This window comes from Alligator mississippiensis, chromosome 3 (genome assembly GCF_030867095.1).
Source record: "Alligator mississippiensis isolate rAllMis1 chromosome 3, rAllMis1, whole genome shotgun sequence".
Classification (NCBI taxonomy): Eukaryota; Metazoa; Chordata; order Crocodylia; family Alligatoridae; genus Alligator; species Alligator mississippiensis.
The window spans coordinates 64155043-64175430 of record NC_081826.1 but is presented as its reverse complement, the minus strand read 5'-3'; the positions used below and the strand labels follow the sequence as shown (position 1 = coordinate 64175430).

Sequence of the window (20388 nt, the reverse complement as noted above, 5' to 3'; positions counted from 1 at the left end):
CTCAGCATCATTTCCCCTGCTGGGCCTGCACAAATGCGCTCTTTGATTATTTTCTCTAGCATTTTCCCAGGAATAGAGGTAAGACTGACTGGTCTAAAGTTACCCAGCTCATCCCTTCTCCCTTTCTTGAAAATGGGCTCCACATTGGCCCTTCTCCAGTCCTCAGGGACCTGGCCAGAGCACCATGAGTGCTCAAACAGCTGTGCCAGTGGCTCAGCTATGACACTGGCCAATTCTTTCAGCAGCCGTGGATGGAGGTCATCCGGGCCTGCTGACTTGTACCAGCTCCTCCAGGAGCTCCTTAACTATTTCAGAACTAACCGTAGGTGGACTGGTGCCATATGGACATCAGTCAATGATCGAGGTGGGGGAATTGGCTTGGTCAGTACATAGAAATACTGAAGCAAAGAACTCATTGAAGAGCTCTGCTTTTTTCCCCGCGTCAACCACCAACTGTCCTGATTTGTCCTGCAGGGGCCCTATGTTGCTTTGAGCTTTCCTTTTGCCCACTATATACCTAAAGAAGGACTTTTTATTGTCCTTGATTGTTGAAGCCAGCCTGAGCTCAAGCCCAGCTTTGGCCTGTCTAACTGATTCCCTGCAATAGCACGCCAGGGAGATATATTCCTCCTTGGTGGCTGCTCCCTGCTTCCATTGCCTATACATCTCTTTCTTTGCCCCCAAAATCTCCTGGAGTTCCCTGTTCAGCCATATATCCTTCCAACCCACTTTTGAGTTGTGACCCATGCAACACTGTTCTAGATCTCTCATCTGGGAGGTACCCAGAGCTAGGCTACAGGAAGTGCTTGGCAGAGAGGTGTGTCTGAACTCCATGCTGCTAAGACTGTTTATGCATTTTAACTTTTAGACAGCCCTTCATTAAAAGCAGAAATAACTCCATCAGTGGGGAGTGGAACCTAAGTCTCCCTCTCCCATAGGGCTACAGTCAGCCCCCACTCTTGCCTGCTCTCCTTCTGGTACCATGGTTGCTATACTCCTTTTTGCCTAATGACCCAGCTTCAAGTGGAAGCCTACAGGTACTATCTCTTTTAGGCTTCAGTACAAAAGATGGGTAGCACAGCCCCTGCCAGTCACCCATATATTAAGGCATAACTTTGGCACATATGCCTAGGCAGAGGCTTTGGGCTGTGAATCCCAGTCTCAAAGAAGCACCTAGCCAGGACTGTGGCTAAGGCTCTAACTGCTCGCTAAGTCTAGCAGAGGGGTGGGATTCTAGCCACACACTCAGCTTCCCATCATCTAGCTCAGGGCATCCCCTGCTCAGCATGCTGAGTGTTGTACATGCCAGTCCTCATAGGTGGATCCAGGATTTAGACAAGGAGGGTGTGGCAGCAGAGGTTGTTGCTGCTCAGAGTATAAATAGAGAGGGAGATGAATGGAGGTGCCACTGAGCACAGAAGGAAAGGGAGGGGCACTAAGAAGGGGATGACATCTTATCTGTGTTAGGGACTTAATAAAAGTCCCTGGCTGCTGCTCACATAGCATGGGCCAGACTCCACAGGGGACCTGCGGTCCAGGGATGGGTGGAATCAGAGCTCCCCAACTACACCTTGGAAAGGGGAGTGCCACTGTGCCACTACTCCCACTCTGAATCCCTTCCTGCCAGTCCTAACCATCTAAGCCAGAGGTTGTCAAATGGGGGTACATGTACCCCCGGGGGTACTTGGAAAGGCCCTAGGGGGTACACGCGGGCAGGTGGGGACAGAGAAGCACCACCCACCACCCCGCACTGCCGCCTCCCGGGAGCAGGGCCAGGGAGGTGAGAGCAGCAGCACAAGCGCCACCTGGGTGGTTGGATGCTGGTGGGGTGTGGGAGGGTGGGAAGCTTGCCGCCATCCACCACCCCATGCTGCTGCCACTCCGCGTCTGGCCACGCACCACCCCCTGCTCCATGTCCAGCCATGCGCCACCATCCTCCCTCCCCACTCCGTGTCTAGCTGCCAGGGGTACACTTATTAAAAAAGGTTGAAAACCCCTGATCTAAGCTAATTCATTTCATATAAAAGGAACTTGGGTACCTAATATGGCTTTGTGTATTCCTATTAAGAGGAGATGAGTGAGCAGCCTCCATGCTATTTGATAATGCTATAGAGAAATCCAGAATCCAGCATTACATGATTCATTCTTCATATTATACTGATGTTTGTTCCTACTTATGAACACTAATGTGGTGAGTCATCATTTCAATTTGACCAGAGCTTCGGCCTGCCTGGTTCAGCTTTCTCCTTGCATTCACTCCAGCCCCACCTAAAAATCTGGAACTGGATTCAAATGTGACTTGGGCCGACTTGAACAGATTTTCTTTCATTATAATTAATTGAAAAGTCAAAAATTATTTCTCTGCAAAGTTTGACTTGATTCAAAATGGAGCATTTTGCTTAGACATCAATTGTTTTTTAAAAGGCTTTTTAAAAGCACAAGAATAGAATTGGTGGGAATGTCTTGATAAAAACTAGTTGAAAGTGTCATGTTTGAAACGTTAAAATAAAATGCTTTGACTTGTCAAATTTTTTTGACATAAACATTTCCAGTAATAATGAGACAAAGCCATGAGATTTTATTGCCAAAAATGCATTTTTTGATGGAAAAAACTTCACTCAGCCGTAACCACAGACCTCTTTCAACCTGATGGGCTTACTAACCACCCTTCCTTCTGACTAAATGAAAGAAGCAATTAAGCTCCTTTCTGGACTGAGATAACTGAAACAATAAAAAACACTTCCCAAAGCACTGGGCAAGCAGGTCTAAATAAAAAATAATTTTGTGTGGAAAAAACAGAGGTCTTCCTAGGAACTGATGGAAAAAATGCATGGGCATTGATTGGGTTGCAGCTCTGTGCATCTGTATGTGTCAGAGGCAGGAAGTGAGACAGGACAGTGAGAGGAGGACTGGTAGAATGGCCTTGAAAAGAGGCCAGGAGCATAGCTTCTATTGGATGGGGCGTTGGCTGGAAAGGTAGGTTTGGAATTGGGAACAGGGAAGTTCCTGCTATTGGTTGTTCCTACTTTGTTCAGGAAAACAAAACTCTGTGTCCATTCTTTATACATATATAGGATTGTATGAAAGGAGTATATGACTCATATAATCAAGTCCTTCTCCTAACAATTCACCTCCAGATCCCGAATAGAGATTAACCACTCAGGCCAAAAAGGCAACTATATTTATATCTTCCTAACTGAGTAACAAATCAGTATCTGCCATGACAGCAGCTCCATCACCTGTATCTGAATCACCATGACTCAAGCCCATCTCTCATTTTCATTAAAAAAAACCAAAACCAACCCTAAGATGTTGGGCCTGAAACAAAGTACATTACTGCATTTTAGGTGTATAATGAAACCAGCTGAGTTTGGCCATAAATTTTTCACACTGTTGTAGTGAAGATACTGACAACTTGTTGACTTTACAATATGATGGCGAGAGCAATCAAAAAGTCTGGCAGAAATGTTTTTACCAGGCAACGTTGCATGTTTTTATTTCCTAATAAAAAAGAGAGCAAACAGTTATGGCACATTCTGTGCAGTTGTCTTGAAGGCTCTCTTTCTACCAGTGGCATCTTGCTCTGCATAAAGTTATTGGAGGTTTTGAGAAAGACATCAAACCACTCTAAAATAACAAGCACTGTCAGCTATAACAGAGATTTTGCCCTCTCTTCCTGTATTTCATGACAAAATTAATGTGTTCTGAAGTAAGTTGCTGTTGAATTTGTTTTCTTTCTTCTTCATGCTGTGCACATACACTATTTTCAAGTGCATGCTTATATCACTCTCACAGCACCTCCAATGCCAGGCATTCCAAAATCATGAAACTGGCTTTAAAATAATGAAAGGGGCTTTTACAACAATATAAAAATGTGGTTTCCTTTTATTTTGCCTTCTGGTTCCTGAACCTTTAAGGGGCACTGAGATATTAGACCTTTTCTCCTCAAACCTGAAGGCTAGAAATTCATATATTTTAAAGTGAAATGTTGGATTCCCATGTAATGACAGCATTGTGCAGGGCTTCAGGACAATCACTGAATGCAACAAGACTGGTGATACACCTATGAGAATTGGCAGCACTGATGCTCCTAATGTGCCAGCTACATTAGACAGAACACACTTCCAGGCTTGCCAGTGGTACATTGGACCCACAGCTTTCTAGCAGGCTTTCAGTCGAACATGGAAGCTAAGCTGTCTCAGCTCTGCTGCAAAAAGGGTGAGGATCCAGCACAGGCTTTAATATTAATTAATTAATAAGTGTTCACATTTTTATGAGCTCAGGTCATATTGCACCAAAGCAAAAATCGCCAGTTTCCATTGCAAGCCAACAAAAGCATCCTAACAGACCATTTTAAATGTGCATCTGCACCTGAAGCTGTTGCTTCTGATGTCTGCTATAACTGCCCTGATCATGTTTCTGTTCTCTTTGCAGCATGCAGTCCAGCCAGAAGGAAAGTCAAAGGCACACAACGCATTCTAGCAAAGAGCGTAAGAAAAACAGCAGTGTTTTTTATTTATGCTGGCTTAGCTTGTCCTTGGAAATGCCATGGATAATAGGAAGCAGATCTTTTAAGGCTGGAACTTGGAAAGTATATAGGGATGAAATGGTATCTGGAATTGGGAAAGAATTTTTGGAAAGTTGCAAGTGTTTGGCAAAAGGTTGTTTGAACGCTTCCAAATCATTGGTGCTTTATTTTTCCATTCACTATCATTCCAAATGAACATAATGCACTACAATGAAATCAATTACTTCAGAACTTGCCAAAAAAAGATCTTCTGAAGCAGTGTGTGGATCATTCACATGAATAAAAAAATAATAATCATGGCAGGCAGAGAGGCAGGTGGGGTAATCTGTCTGGAAGGCAGGCAAAGCAAAGATACATCACCACATGAATACCTAGTAGATACAAGTATTAGAAATTGGTGTGTTAAACTAATGTGCCAAAACAGACATGTAGACGCTGACCTGGAGCAAATTGCTCCCAGTCAGCCTAGGCAACAGGGGGCAAGGAGAGCTGTCCCAGCTCAGCAGGATACTGCCTTCCAACCACGTGGAGATCAGGACCTGTCTCAATCTCCACAGGGCAGGGAGAACCCTCCCTGCTGCTAGGCAGCTGCCTCCCAGCCACATGGAGATCAGGACACATCCCAATCTCTACAGGATAGAGCTGTCCGGACTGCTAGGCAGCTCTCCCCTACCCCGCAGAGGCCAGAACCAACCCCCATGCCCCCTGCCAGCCCAGGACTGGCACCTGGGGGACCCTGGAGCTCCCCCTGGCTGCTGAAGGGGGGCAAAGCAGGGCAGGAGCAGCCTGGGACTGAGTTGCTCCCATTGGTCATGTCCAGACAAGCATGGCCATGCAGTATGTGGCACCGCAAACATGTCTGCTGTGCCACATACCACACATTTAGATGTTCTCTGTTCTGCCAGGGCATGTTGCCTGTGCATGTGTTGCTCCACCTTTTTTTCCCATGGGTTTTTTTAGACCCCGGTCAAAAAAACCTGTGGGGAAAAAAAAAACGCAGCAGCCCAAACACAGGCAGCACACACCATTCAAAAGTGGAGCCAGGCTGCCTAGAGCTGTGCTCTGGCTGCTGGCCAGGCACTGCGTGGAAGAACTGTCACTGCAGCAGCTCCAGGTGGCCCCGCCAGGACCTCAGGTAAGGCTGCTGGGGCCAGCCCAGTGCTGGCCCCAGCCTTCCCTACCCCACCCAGGGTAACTTGCTGCGCGCCAAAGTGCATGCGGCACAGGTGTTCCCTGGGAACAAGTAGTGGCGGTGCAAGGTGGTGATACAACTTGTCCCCAAGAACCAAACGTCCACGCTCGTCTGGACCCACCCACTGGGAGCAAATTTGCTCCCAACAGGTGCACATTCATATGCATGTCAGGGTGCAGTTTAATGTGCCTGAATTTTCAGTGCAGAAAATTCAAGCACATTATTTGCACATGTAGACACATCTGGGCTTTGCCTTCATAGCCCAGTGCAATGCAATGCAGTCATACTAGAGCTAACCATCTCTGAGATGCCACAAACAGTGTAGGTACACTAATACTGCCTTCTGCTCAGACTTATACGCCCTGCTTCTCAGCCAGGGTAATTAGTCCAGATGAAGTGGCACGCACAAAAGCAGCTTCCATTACCTTAACTAGCTCACTTATATCTTGCTCATGTGCTCCTGAACAGTACTGCCCTGCATAGTATCAGCATATGCTTGGTCTGTCCATCACATACAACTACTTTAAAAAAGTTAGTCTTAAATGGAACATGAATGCCAAAAGTGTCCAGTCGAGGAGAAATGTCAGACCTTTGTTGTTTGAAAGAGTAAAACAGTTCACAGATGTGCATTCCCATAATCCTTGGTCATAAGTTGGCTGAAAAACAGAAATTGCACCCCAGAAGAAAATCTGAGGTTTGGAAAATTGATTTTTGTCCCAAGTCAAGACAAGAGTCAAGTCTCAGAATTTTTCACAGAATAAAATACATGTATTTTGAAGTTTTTAATTTCAATAGAATGTAATGTGATATAATAAATTGAAATCATATGTACTAGTCAAAGTGATAATTAAAAAACGTACCCTTATCAGAATGAAATATTTGATCATTTTCCATCAAAACTGTTGATAAAATAAGGAATAAATAATCTGTGTTCTGTAATTAGGGGAATAACCAGGGATTTCTAAAATAAATAACTGCACAATCAGACCTTTCAGCTGGTCTTTCCCTGTCTCAGTTTAATGGAGCTGAGTGCAGTTAATACATAATCATCCAAATACATTGCATGTGCTGGAAAATACCTGCCTTTAAGCAGGGTGTAATGGTTAATTTCTTCTCCCGTAAAACGCTAAAGACTGGTTATCTTGGTTTTCACTTGAGCATCTGTTGACTGTTAGCACTGTAGCTCTGATGGGGATGTGACAAGGTCTGCTACTCTGATAATCATAATGGATGCAAAAGTTTAATGCCTGACAAGGGCAAAAATAGCGGAAAGCCTGGAAACCTGCCAAGTTTTTCCATAGCCCCAGCACTAGAGCATGCCACTGTAGTGCTAAGTGATTTATAGATATAGTTGATTGAATTTGTAAGGTTACGTCAGCCATTTCAAATGAACACTCTACGAGAGAGCAGGAAACAGACCAAGAAATCATCCACAGGCTAGATAATGTTAAGTATGGTTTAAACCAGGGGTGGGCAAAATAGGGCTCGCAGACTGGATCCAGCCTACCAAGTGAATCTGTCTGACCCACAGGGGGGTCCCTCGGCCCTACCCAGCCTAGGTGTGGAGAGCAGCCCAAGCTATGGCATGTGTGGCGGCAGTGGCTTGCTCCTGCCCTTGCACTCTGATTGCTGCTGCCAGTGTCTCTGTCACCACAGCCAGACCAGATCCTGCTGCCTAGGCACCATGACCCATCAGGTCTGCACCCACTGCTAGCACCAGACACAGCGGGAGGACAGGTGGGGTCTCCCTGGAGAGCAGCCCAGCACCCCTGCAGGCAGGGCACACTCAGCCAGGTGGATGGGATGGGGCCATGGTCAGGCAGGGAGCAGCATCCAGAAGTGGGATGAGCAGGTGTGGCCAGAGCAAGGGCAGAGCTGGGATCTGCTCCCGACACATCGCTGTGACAGGTGCCATTTCCATGGAGGGGCCAGCCGCTGCCCAAGGAACCAGTGCCTGTCACAGGGACATGTGGGGAGCAGGTCATGACTCTGTCCTGGGCCCTGGCCCTGCACTGTCACTGCCCTGTGATCCTGGCCCTGGCCCTGGCCCTGGCCCCAGCTCTACCTGCCCATCCTGCTTCTGGACAACACTCCTGCCCGTGGCCCCAGCCCATTTGTCTAGCTGAGCACGCCCTGCCTGTGGGGGGTCCCAAGCTGATCTCCATGGAGACCCTGCCTGCCTGCTCTGTCGAGTGTCCCTAGCAACGGGTGTGGGGCAGACGGGCCAGGGCACCCACCAACCCACCTGCTCCATCCAGCAGTGTGTGCAGGGCAGACAGAAATGAGTAGGATTAATTGGGATCTCACCACCTCCCTGGGTGGTGCAAACAGCTGTGATGGGGGGGCTGAGGCCAGGTCAGCACCTGCCCCCACCCTCCAGTTCTCAACAGCTCATCAAAACTCTTTAAGTGGCCCTTCAGCCCAAATAATTGTCCACTCCTGGTCTACAGATTCTTATCCCATTTACCTAGATTACCAGATTAGTTTTGATAACCCCTATGTCCCTCAGTGAGTTAACTGCTTTGCTTTTTCTCTTCATAGATTTCATAGATTTCATAGGCATTAGGACTACAAGGGACATCGATAGATCATCGAGTCCAGCCCCCTGCCCCAGGGGCAGGAAGTCAGCTGTGGTCAAAGGATCCCAGCAAGATAAACGTCCAAATGTCTCTTAAAGGAGCCCAGAGTTGGTGCTTGCACCACCTCTGGCGGCATTCTGTTCCAGGCCTTGGGGGCTTGGACAGTAAAGAAGTTCTTCCTTATGTCCAGCTTGAAACAGTCTTGGAGGAGTTTGTGACCATTTGATCTTGTCATCCCTTGGGGCACTCTGGTGAACAGACATTCCCCCAGATCCTGATGTACACCCCTTATATATTTATAGGCAGCCACCAGATCCCCCCTGAGCCTGCGCTTTTCCAGGCTGAAAAGTCCCATGGCTCTCAGCTTCATAAGGCCTGTTCTCCTGCCCTCTGATAATGCATGTGGCTCTCCTCTGGACTCTCTCAAGCTTCTCCACTTCGTTTTTAAATTGTGGAGCCCAGAATTGGATGCAGTACTCCAGCTGTGGCCTCACCAAGGCTGAGTACAGTGGGATGATGACATCCTGGGATTTGCTTGAGAAGCATCTATGGATGCAAGCCAGAGTTTTGCTCGCTTTACCAGCTGCGACATCGCACTGATGGCTTATATTCATCTTGTGGTCAATCATGACCCCCAAGTCCCTTTTGGCCATGGTGCTAGCAAGCGTAGCACTGCCGAGCCTATAAGTGTGCTGCAGGTTTTTCTTCCCAAGGTAGAGTATCTTGCATTTTTTGGCGTTGAATGCCATCAGGCATCCATCCATTTTCTGAGCCTGTCTAGGTCAGCCTGGATCATCCTCCTGTCCTCAGGTGTGGAGGCTTTACCCCAAAGCTTGGTGTTATCGGTGAACGTGGCCAGTCCACTTCTGATACCAATGTTCACATCATTAATAGAGATGTTAAAGAGCATAGTCCCAAGGATGGAGCCTTGGGGGACACCACTGGTCACGGCACACCACGATGATTTACTTCTATTGACTACCACTCTCTGGGTCCAACCTCGGAGCCAATTCCCCAGCCAGTGGACTGTGATGTAGCTGAGGCCATGGTTGGCTAATTTTTCCATAAGATGATCATGGGACATCCGATGGAAGGCTTTTTTTTAAATCAATATATATGATATCCATCTCTTCTCCCTTGTCCAGGTGATGTCACCTGGTCATAGAAGGAGATGAGATTGGTCAGGCAAGACCTACCTGCAACAAACCCATGTTGGCTATCCCTCAGGATGTTGCCATCAGCCAGTTTGTCAAGAATGGTCTCTTTGATACTTTTTTCCAAGATCTTCCCCGGGATAGAGGTCAGGATGATAGACCTGTAGTGTCCCGGATCTACTTTCCTCCCTTTCTTGAAGATAGGCCCCATATTGGCCTTCTTCCAATCTTCGGGCATTTCACCTGAGCGCCACAAGTTCTCAAAGATCCGTGCCAGTGGCTGAGCTATGATGCCTGCCAACTCCTAAAGTACCCTGGGGTGTAAACTGTCTGGGCCAGCTGACTTGAAGGTGTCCAGCCTCTCAAGGTGTTCCTTCACATGGTCTACATTGATGAAGGATAATTATTCTCCCTCACCCTGGCCGTCCCATACTGTATTGAGCAGGGCTGTCCCTTGGGACTGGTGAAAAACCGACGCAAAATACCCATTAAATAGGTTGTTTTTTTCTTGGGCATCAGTTGTCCCATCTGGTTTAGCAGGGGTCCAATGTTCCCTTGCTTTTCCTCCAGCTCCCCACGTATCTAAAAAAGGACTTTTTATTGTCTTTGATACGTGTAGCCAGTTGGAGTTCAGTTGCAGCCTTGGCTTTCCTGGTTCACTCCCTACAGGTCTGGACCAGTGCAGACTATGCCTCCTTGGAGGTAGATCCAGTCTTCTATCCTTTATAGGTCTTTCTTTTTAGACATAGGAAGTCCACAAGTTCCCTGCAGAGCCAAGGGGGCTGCTGTACCCTTTTACTGCCTTTCCTCCAAGATGGGATAGACATTGCTTGTGCTTTCAGGATCGCTCCCTTGAGGAGCAGCTACTCATCCTGAGCTCCCCTCGTCTTTGGGTCACGGTCCCTTAGGGCCTCTCCAACAAGCCTTCTGAGCTTGTCAAAGTCAGCTTTCCTGAAGTTGAGGACTTCTGCATTGCTGACTGACTTGCCAGCTTTACAGTGGATAGTGAAGGTGATCAGCTCGTGGTCACTGTCTCCCAGCTTCCCTTCGATCATTAGGTCACCGATTAGATCATCCCCCATTGCCAGTACTAGGTCAAGCAGCGCTTTGCTTCTTGTCGGTCCATAGACTTCTTGAGTCAGATAGAGCTCGTTCATGTACATGAGGAGCCTTTGCTACAATTCAGATTTGGCCAAGTGCTCTTCCCCCGAGATGTCTAGGTAGTTGAAGTCTCCTATGACAACCATGCACCGGGAGCGTGCAGCCTCAGCCAGTTCCTTGGTGAATTCCTGGTCAAGCTCTTCATCCTGATTAGGAGGTCTGTAGTAGACTCCCACCATTGTGTCCCCTGTGCCATGTTCACCACAGATTTTTACCCAAAGAGTCTCCAGTCATCCAACCTGGTGCCAATGTTGGCTTGCAGGGATGTGTAGCTTTCCTTGACATAGAGAGCTATACCCCCGCCCCTTTTGTCTACATGATCTCTCCTGTACAAGGTATAGCCATCTATACCTGTAGCCCAGTCATAGGTCACCAAGTCTCCATTATCCCTATGAGATCGTAGTCATTCTTGTTTAGCAGGAGGACCAGTTCCTCCTGTTTGTTCCCCAAGCTCCTAGCATTGGTGTATAGGCATGTAAGTGTCTCATTGGAGGCCCTAGTCTTCCCTACACAACGTTCCATGGCTGGAGTAGGGGTAGGTTCCCTTGAGTGCCTTAGCCTGCTGGATTTGCAAAAGTTGCCCAGTGGGCTTTCTGTGGCGGTAGTCCCCACATACCCCGGCAGGCTCAGTTTAAAGCCCGGTCGAGCAGGTCAGCCAGTCTGGCTGAGAAGAGCCTCCTCCCCAGTGCAGTGAGGTAAAGGCCATCTCTTCCCAGCAGACCACTGCCTCTCTCACCAAAGAGCGAACTGTGATCGTGGAAGCTGAAGCCTTCATGATGACACCAGTGCCACAGTCTTTGGTTAACTACCTCAATCCTCCTCTCCCTCCTCAGCTCATAGCCCGAAACTGGGAGGATTGAGGAAAACACCACCTGTGTCCCCAACCCCCTAAGTCCCGCTCCCAAAGCCCTATAGCCTCTCATGACCCAGCTGGGACTGCTCCAAGCTGTGTCATTCATGCCCACATGGATAAGGAGCATATGATAGTGGTCAGTGGGCCGGATGAGTTTTGGGATCCTCTCAGCTACATCCTGGATATGGGCTTCCGGGAAGCAGCAGACCTCCCAGGCTAAATGGTCAGGGCAGCAGATTGTGCCCTCAGTCCCCCTCAGGAGGGAGTTTCCCACGACGACCACTCTACGTGTGGCCTTAGGGAAAGGGTGGGCAATTATTTTGGGCAGAGGGCTGCTTACCAAGTTGTGGTAAGCTGTCAAGGGCCGCATGGGTAGCCCCACCCCTTGACAGGTGCCCCACCCCCTGACAGGTGCCCTGCCCCCTGGTCACCATCTTGGAACCAATGTCTTGGGACCAATGTCCCAGGGCCAGCACCAGTGGGGCCCAGAGCAAGGCATAGGCTGGCAGGGGTCTGTGGAGCCAGGGTGAGCTGCACCAGCAGGAAGAGGGGGGAGCTGACCCGGCTCCATAGAGCCCCTGCCGGCCAGGACCCTGTACCCCTGCTGCCCTGTTCTGGGCCCCATCGGCACTGGCCCTGGGACATGGGCGTGGGCCCTGCTCCCACATCCGCTCACTCCCAGTGCCTCCCAGTCCCATGGTACAGGTGGGGGACAGCGAGCAGCCCCATCCCCCTGCTCAACAGCAGGTAACGAGCTGGTGCTGAGTGTGAGGAAAAACGGCCCCTCACCTGCGCTCCCTGCTGCAGCCACTCTTAGCCCACACGGGGTTGTCTTGAGCAGGCACAGGCAGCCCCATGCGGGCTGAGAGTGGTTGCAGCATGGGGTGCCAGCCAGGGGGACAAGGGGCCACTCTTCCCCCCCGCGCTCAGCACCAGCTTGTAACCCACCCCCGCTGCCAGACTGGGCCCTGCGCTGGGGCTGCACATGGCGGCAGCAGCTGTGGCCCCCCCTTCTTGCCATGTTGGGCAGTGTTTGCCTCATGCTGCCCGCCCGGAGCTCACGTGGTGGGCAGCCCAGAGGCAACGGTGGCAAACACTGCCTGGTACAGCAAGCGGGGAGGCTGCAGCTGCTGCCGTTGCAGTGCAGCCTGGACGGGTGAACCTGGAGCCGGTGTGGGGCCCAGGTTGGCAGCGGGGGCGGTTACAAGCTGGTGCTGAGCGTGGGGGGGAAAGTGGCCCCTCGCCCGCCCCATGGCCAGGACCCTGCACTGCAGCCACTCGCAGCCCACATTGGCCTGCCTGTGCCTGCTCAAGACATCCCCACATGGGATGCAAATGGCTATACCAGGGAGCTCCAGGCACAGGGCGGGGGAGGGGCCGCTTTTCCCCTGTGCTCCGCACCAGCTCCTTCCCGCCCCCCCTCCGCCCCCCTTACCTGAGGCTCTGGCACAGTGCAGCCATGTGGTCCCAGGCCAGAAGCCCCTGCTGGGGCTTCCGGCTGGGGGGGTGGGGCAGGTGGGCCCTGCTGTTGCCCTTAGTTCCTGTCATCTTTGACAGGAACCAAGGACAGATAAATTTTAATTTTCTAAATTTTTTTAGGGGCTCCACAGGCCAGATAGAATGGCCTCGCGGCCAAATCCAGCCCACGGGCCATATTTTGCCCACCCCCTGCCTTAAGGAGAGCAGGGACAGTAGCTGTGAGTGAGCCTCCGTTGCCTGCAAGAGCTGGCAGCTCTGCAGGATCTACTGGAGCTGCAAGAGGTTCATACCTGTTGCAAAGCTCCAGAGGAGAGAGGACCCTGGTGCAGCAGGCCTTGGGGCTGTTGACCACCTTGGTCCAACCCCCTGGCTGGGCAGTATGGGAGATTCTTGAGTCCTCCCTTGTCCTGGCAGGTAACCTTGGTCTACCCTCTGCCTCCAGGGGGTGAAAGGCCTGGCAGTAGGAATCTATCTCCTGCTTGCCATCCCTGATGGCACACAGTCTCTGGACTGCGGCCTGAAGCTCCTCTATCTGGCGCCCCAGAGACTCCAAAGTGGAGCAAACCTCGCAAGAGGAGGTGGCCATGCACCCAGTCCCATGTGCCTGGAAACATGCCAGGCAGCCCCCACAGCCGAGAGCCAGAGGCTCCATCTGCATGGAACCCGGAACCATGGATTCCATCTGGGTGGAGACCTCAGAAGTGCCGGGGGGGGGGGGGCCTCAGACTTTAAGGGGACCCTCGGGGTGTGGTGTGTGCCCATTCACATTGTGCTGCTGGTAGTCTGGCTACTGCTGTGACTACCTACCCTGAGGCTCACTGGCAGGGCCTTGGGCCTTCCCACATGCCCTCCTGCGCAAACTCCTGCGCTAACTCGCATGCTGGGCCCACATTGCTTTTCTTACCCATTCCCTGCCCTTTGTATTCCAATCACTGCTTTCGCTTTATCAACTCAGCTTCTTACAGTCCCTTCACAGCTTCTGATGAAGTAAGCCCTCTACTTACAGCCCCATTTAGCAAAAATGTATGCTATACACTTCTGATTTAGTTAGCACAAATCTATTCTGCCTACTACCTTTTCTCCATACCAGCATCCTCAAGTTCTGGCACAAGTTCTTTGCCATGCATCATGGCACAAACCACTTGCAAGAAGAGGAGGCCCCTGCAAGTTAACAGAGCTGGCTCTGGCAGAGCAAGGAGCAAAGCAAAAACAAGAGCTAAGGGGCTTTTTTAGAGAAGGCTCTGCCAATCAGTCTTGTTCTGCTCACAATGCAGAAGGTGAAGGCCAAGGACCTTGCTGCTTTCAGTCTGGTCATGTGTAACGTAGGGTTACCATACGTCTGGGTTTTCCTGGACATGTCCTCTTTTGGAGGCCCCATATCTCTGTTTGTCCAGCCAGTTTTTTTAATAGGAACCTATGTCCAGGATTTTGCTCTGCTCCGCTGGTCGAAGCAGTGGGAGGGCGATTGAAAGTAGGGGCAGTGCTGGGCACTGGAGCTGCAGCAGGGGGGCAGGGGCAGGGGGGCAGGGGCTATTTGGGTACAGCTGGGAGCTCCGCGGCTGAGCCACTCCCTGTGCTCACGGAGGATGGATGGCTGCAGGAGACACTGCCCAGGGGAGGGGGAGGCATGGCTAGGGCACCTGGTGGAGAGCTGAAGCGGGGGTGCCTCCTCTTCCCTCCAGCCTGTGCTGGGGCCAGAATCACTCCACCATCGCCCACACGAATCAGGACCACCACGCTCTGGCCCAGGCAGGACAGGGGCAGCTGGGGGCCCTCTCTGGCAGGGCTGGGGGGAGTAGGGGGCTTGCAGGTCAAGAGTGAGGGTCACCAGCAGGACTGGGGGGCAGGAGGCTGCAGGTTGTGAGTTAGGGACACCAGCAGCGATGGGGAGGGGCACAGGGGCTGCAGGTTGGGAGTGAGGGGCACCGGCAGGCCTGGGGGAAGGCAGGAGCTGTGGGTCAGGATTGTGGGGAACTTGCAGTGCCAGGGGGCTGTGGCTCAGTTGTGAGTGGCAGTAGCTCAGTTGTGAGTGGCTGGACAGAGTTGAGGGGCTCTGGGTCAGGAGTGAGGGGCACTAGCAGGGCCAGGGGTCTATGGGTCAGGAGTGAGGGGTAGCCGCAGACATGGGGGGCTGCAGGTTGGGACTGAGCAGCACCAGGATAGCCTGGGGGGGGGGGTGCAAAGGACCGTGGATTGGGAATGAGGGGCACCAGCAGGGCCAGGGGTCTGCAGGTTGGGAGTGAGAGGCACTGGCAGGGCCAGGGAGCAGTGAGTTGGGATTGAGGTGTCCCCCCAGCAGGTGTACTCTTTTTTGGAACTGGAAATATGACAACCCATGCTGACACTAGATTATTATTATTATTATTATTATTAGCAGCAGCTGGTGCAGATTCTGGAACATGTAGGTAATATGCTGCCAGCATGAAATGCCATTTAATACATGGACCATTGCCCTTAAAAAGTCACAAACCAAATGCAAGAATTCATGTAGCTTTTGCAGTAGGACAAGGAAGTTCTGGACTTTGCCCAGCAGCAGCTGGGAGGAAGCCAGCAGCAAGTGCTTTAGCAACAGCAGGAGGCTGACTGCCACCAGCATCCTTTGGCAACAAGCTCATTTTTTAGTTATCTGAGTGACACAGGCTCAGTTCTGCTTCTGAACTGCTTTATGGGCTCCAAATCCTTGGGCTATGGAGTCAGACCCCATTTAGCAAGGTCCTTTAGCACATGTCCCCCTCAAGCACATAGGTAGTCCAAATGATTTCAGTTTAAGTTTAGGTACACACTTAAGTACCTTATGAAGTTGAGACCTACATGAAGACCTGATCCAAAATACAATGAAATCTAAGGCAAAAGCCCCTGCTAACATAAGTGGGCTTTGGTTCAAGCTCTTATTAATGCTACTGCAGCTATTCAGCAGGATCCTTCTACATTTGGGTCAGTTTCATCTGGTCATAATCTGGATTATTCAGACTTCAGAAAGGAAGTACTTTTTATTTATTGAAACTCTATATTGTGTTAAAAGTGGGAATTTTTCTGTTCTATGAAATGTGTGTGCTTTTCATACAGAATATTGTAGATTCATGTTGATAGAAATAAAAAAAATCAACTTCAACATTAATTTAGAAAGTCCTTTGCTAAGGAAAATTAGGATCTGATTTTGTGTAAGGAAACTTTTTGAAAAGTCATTTTGTTTTGTACACATCCTAAATGTAAGAAGCAGTTACCTAGGAGGAGGATTTTCTAATGTACAGTTAGTCTATTAATGGTAAAACAATTCTATTGTCAGACCTGAGCCAAGGAAGGACCCTTTTTAAAAAAATTAAAAATATGTACTTCAATAGTGCAAACAACAACTAGATGTTCTTTTCAACCAGCAATGAAATCAAGGTAGCTGCCTTTCAACAGAACATGACAGAATTTAGTGTACCATGCAGACAACATCCACACTTGCTATTTAGTGGACTTGTGAGTTTTTGCATTTTATAACCAAGACTGTAAAATGTGAGTGAGTTCAAATGAGTGGAGAAATCTGTTTTGGTAGCATTTGCGTTGCAAAAGTGTAAATGATAACTCGAGGCTATGGGGAAACCCAAGCTGTATTAAATCTACTATCCAAAATCAGTGACTACTTTAAAAATACTCACTTTAGCCCTTTTAAACATGGAAAGAGACAAACACATCCCTTTGTTCCCAATAAATGTAACTAATTTTCCAGTGCTTTTACATGCCTCAGGCTCACACCAAGATAAAAAAAATCCTCTTCCGTTTATGAACAGGCAAGTTTAAAAATGAAATGCTGCAATGAAAATGCAGATGACAGAACAAGGAGCAATGGTCTCAGGTTGCAGCAAGGGAAATTTAGGTTGGATATTGGGAAAAACTCTCTCATTGAAGGGTAGTAAAGCACTGGAATGGATTACCTAAAGAGGTGGTGGAATTGCCATCGTTGGAGGGTTTTAAGGCCTGGCTCAACAAAAACCCTGGCTGGGATAATCTAGTTGGGGATGGCCCCCCTTTGAGCAGGGGTCGGACTAGATGACCTCCTGAGGTCCCTTCCCGCCCTAATTTTCTATGATTCTAACACCATTAACATAGATGCAAGAGGCAAGGATTTCTTAAGGTGATATCTTTTATTAGATTAGCTGAGTAGTTGGGATTGAGTTGGACAAGCTTTCAAATACAAGACACTCTTCATCAGGTCACATTAATATAGACTGCACTCACTGTAGTAACTTGAATGAAGGCTCTAAGTCCAGGCACAGCCTAAATGAAGGATCTCACCTCACCTGCCTCTCACCTGTAGGTGGTAGCAGCGTCTGATTGTCGACCTCCCAGGATGGATGAGTTGCTGCCACGCCAAGGTGATCTCATCCAAGTCCTGTACAGGCAGGATGAGGTGAGGAACTTTGGCTGCCTGCAAAAGAGCCAGCAGCGATTCTTTCCTGGCAAATGTGCAGCCAAGCACAGTAAGTTCTCAGATATGATTTTATGACTCTGCCTTCTCTGTGTCTACTGCTCAGTACATTCTTGCCATTGCAGCTTTATACTTGCACAAAGTCTACACTGAAATGGAGCATGGTGCTACTTATCGAAAAGATTCTTCCTCATTAAAAACTACAATTAAAACAAACAAGATAATGATTGGGAAAGTGCAGAGCACACTTCCCTGAAGCCATAAGCTGAAGCAACAGCATTTGTTTTATTCAAAACTGTCAACTCTTCCATTTGAAAGGTTTAAAATGTGGTACAGATGGGTCCAACTATGGGTTTTAAGACCCTGTGTTCAGTTGCTCACATTACCATCTCTAATTCTTGCTATGTGTTGGCTGCCAGCATTGAGCTCATTGTTTTAACTGCAGCCATTTCTGAGAACAAGAAAAAATGTGTTGCCACAGTAAAAAAAATCCCTCCTGTTTTGGAGCAGGAACTTGAAATTTGGCAGGGAGGTAGCCTTTGTGGCTTTTTGTCCTCCTGTGGAAATACATGTGAATTTGGCTAACTTCTAATTCTTTAAAAAAGTCATGCTTTTCATGTACACAGTAGAGAGCTACGGTCTTTAGCTGATAAAAATCTCAGAAAATCCCATTTTGATCGAGCATGCGCCACCTCCCAGTCCTGTATGTGACCTCAGTGCTCATGTGTTATAATCCACAGAATAACTGAATATGCTGCATCCCAGTTCAGCGGGGCTCAAAAGGGCTTTCTTTATAATAGTTGATTTGGACTAGTGAGGCTTAACAAGGGAAGTGAAAGCAAAGAGCCTATTTTCAGTACTCTCATTTAATGCTGTCAGTGACATTCTGTTTGATGCCAAAGAAGGATGAATAAGGGTCAGGTATATGCTTAGGGGGGAAATGAGGGGAAAAAAAACAATCCGGCATAAAATGATATGGATGCTAGCCCAAGATCAGATGCTTATAGGCACCTGGTAAATATCATTAGTACTTAATATGCAAGATGGGAGGAAGTGCTTTAAATTAACATCTAATCTAATGGATGTAGTCAGAATGCACTACACCTAAGGATACTATGGGAGACATAGACCATAATTAGAGCCTTTATTAAAACCAGATGCTACCATCTGGAAGCAGACTGCTGGGAACCCCAATTGCTATGCTGGACCATTTATTTGTTATGTTTTCTAATATTGTTTTTTTTCCAGTTGTGGTGGTCTCGTGTGTCACATTGTATCATGATGAATCCTTGATTTTCCTGTAGGTTTCTGATGTTAACTTAATTGAAAACTGTAAAACAGCAGCAGAAAAAATGACAATGGGCACATCTACACAAGACATTTACTGTGCAGTTGCCTAACTTACTGTGCAGTAAATGCCTCAGTGTCTATTACATGTGCCCCTATTAGGGCATACAAAGCTAAAACTTTGCGGTAGGATAGTGCTTGTAAGTACTAGTCCTACCCTGCTGTGGAGTTTTTCCATGCACAATAGTGCATGAGTAGACACTGACTGGCTGGCTGGGACATGAAGGTGCTTCAGCGCTGGGGCTGCCTGCTGGCTAACCCCACACTGAAGCACCCTTGTGCCCCAGCCAGGCCCTCCATAGCACATTGAATCAGGTCAGAACAGCTCCCAACTGGCAAGCTGACCCCCTGGGGCCTCCTACCAGACAGGGCTTCTACAACCTGGCTCAGTGTGCTGTGCTCTAGGCGCACATGTGGGCATGTATCTGGGAGCTTCCCAGGAGCAATTAACTGCAGAACAATAAGCTCTGCAGTTTATTGCTTCCCCTAATGGTATGTGTAGAAGTTCCCAATGGGCGTATCTACACATGTCGCTATGACTTCTTTGTTACTGTACTATAATTTAGTACTTCCTTTTGGAAGTACTAAATCACAGTGCAATAACAGCCCATACTACACCATACACACAGCGCACACTTATTTTTAGCAACTACATTGCCATAGTGGCGCGTTATACTGGGGGAGCACGTTGCTTTGGTGAAGTAGCTGCTGGTCACATGTAGATGCCTGTAGATGTTATGTCACCATAGTGCATTGCTACAATGATGTATCATGACATGTAGATGTACCCAATTAGTAGGAACTGAAAAAGGCTTAAAAAGAAGTCCATATTCCTCTCACTGGATGGGCAGATTCTGTATGTGAAGTCAGATCCTTGGGTCCTTGAAAAAGACTCCCGCAGAGAGAGGGATCGCATGCATATGGAATATATAAGACACTGAGCACCCATTTTTGGTTATAAGGCACATTTTTGGTTTGGGACCAGTGCATATGAATAACACCCAGCCATGATGCCTTCTGGTTGTCAGGGTGCCTGGGTACAGAGAACTTCTGTGGCTAGTACATAACTGTCACTTCTGACCAGACCAGCTCTGATGGTGGATCTCTTGGGAGTTCAAGAACTACATTTGTTCAGCTTCTGCTTAAGGGAGGTAGGAAGAATGCTCCTTGTAGCTTCCTTTTCTGCCCCCAAAACAGGGGCACAAAATACAAGCACAATGAAACACTAAACAAGGGCTTCAACATTTGGTCTATTGCTAATACCTGAAATTGCCATTTCAAAAACAGGAAGGTAAGTGACTCTTGGCTATAGCTTTCCAAGTCAACATTATGCAAAAGGCATGTATGTAAGGGACAAGGATTTTTGTGGGTACTTGAAAACTTGTCTAAGTCTATCCCAACCATGCAGTTGGTCCAGTTAAAAACATCAGTTACAAAAATGCTTACTTCTTGCAAGTTAATATTAGTGTTTTCTAGCTGTCTTACTGTGACGTAACAGAATCAAGCCATTTATATAGAGCTTTGCAGCTGGCTGTGGTCAAAACTAACAGAACTGTAACTAATTACTAGCGCTTCCCATATTATCTTTTAAACATGTAAGAGTCTGAAGTATGCTTTTAATAAAGCCAAGTCCATCAGAAAAATGATTATTTGCTAATAATGCCATATATATTATGCTTGC

At 48.5% G+C, this 20388-nt stretch overlaps 1 protein-coding gene across 2 annotated transcripts in view; it reads left to right on the top strand.

Annotated features, from left to right (window-relative positions):
• VXN (vexin) overlaps positions 1 to 20388 on the top strand; it is a 45508-nt gene that overhangs the window by 16520 nt on the left and 8600 nt on the right. The window contains exons 3-4 of one of the 2 annotated variants that reach the window (XM_019498710.2): positions 4435 to 4490; positions 17250 to 17412. In XM_019498710.2, the coding sequence (XP_019354255.1) occupies positions 4435 to 4490; positions 17250 to 17412 (219 nt within the window). The remainder of the gene's footprint in view (positions 1 to 4434; positions 4491 to 17249; positions 17413 to 20388) is intronic. The other variant, XM_019498714.2, reaches the window with a different exon arrangement.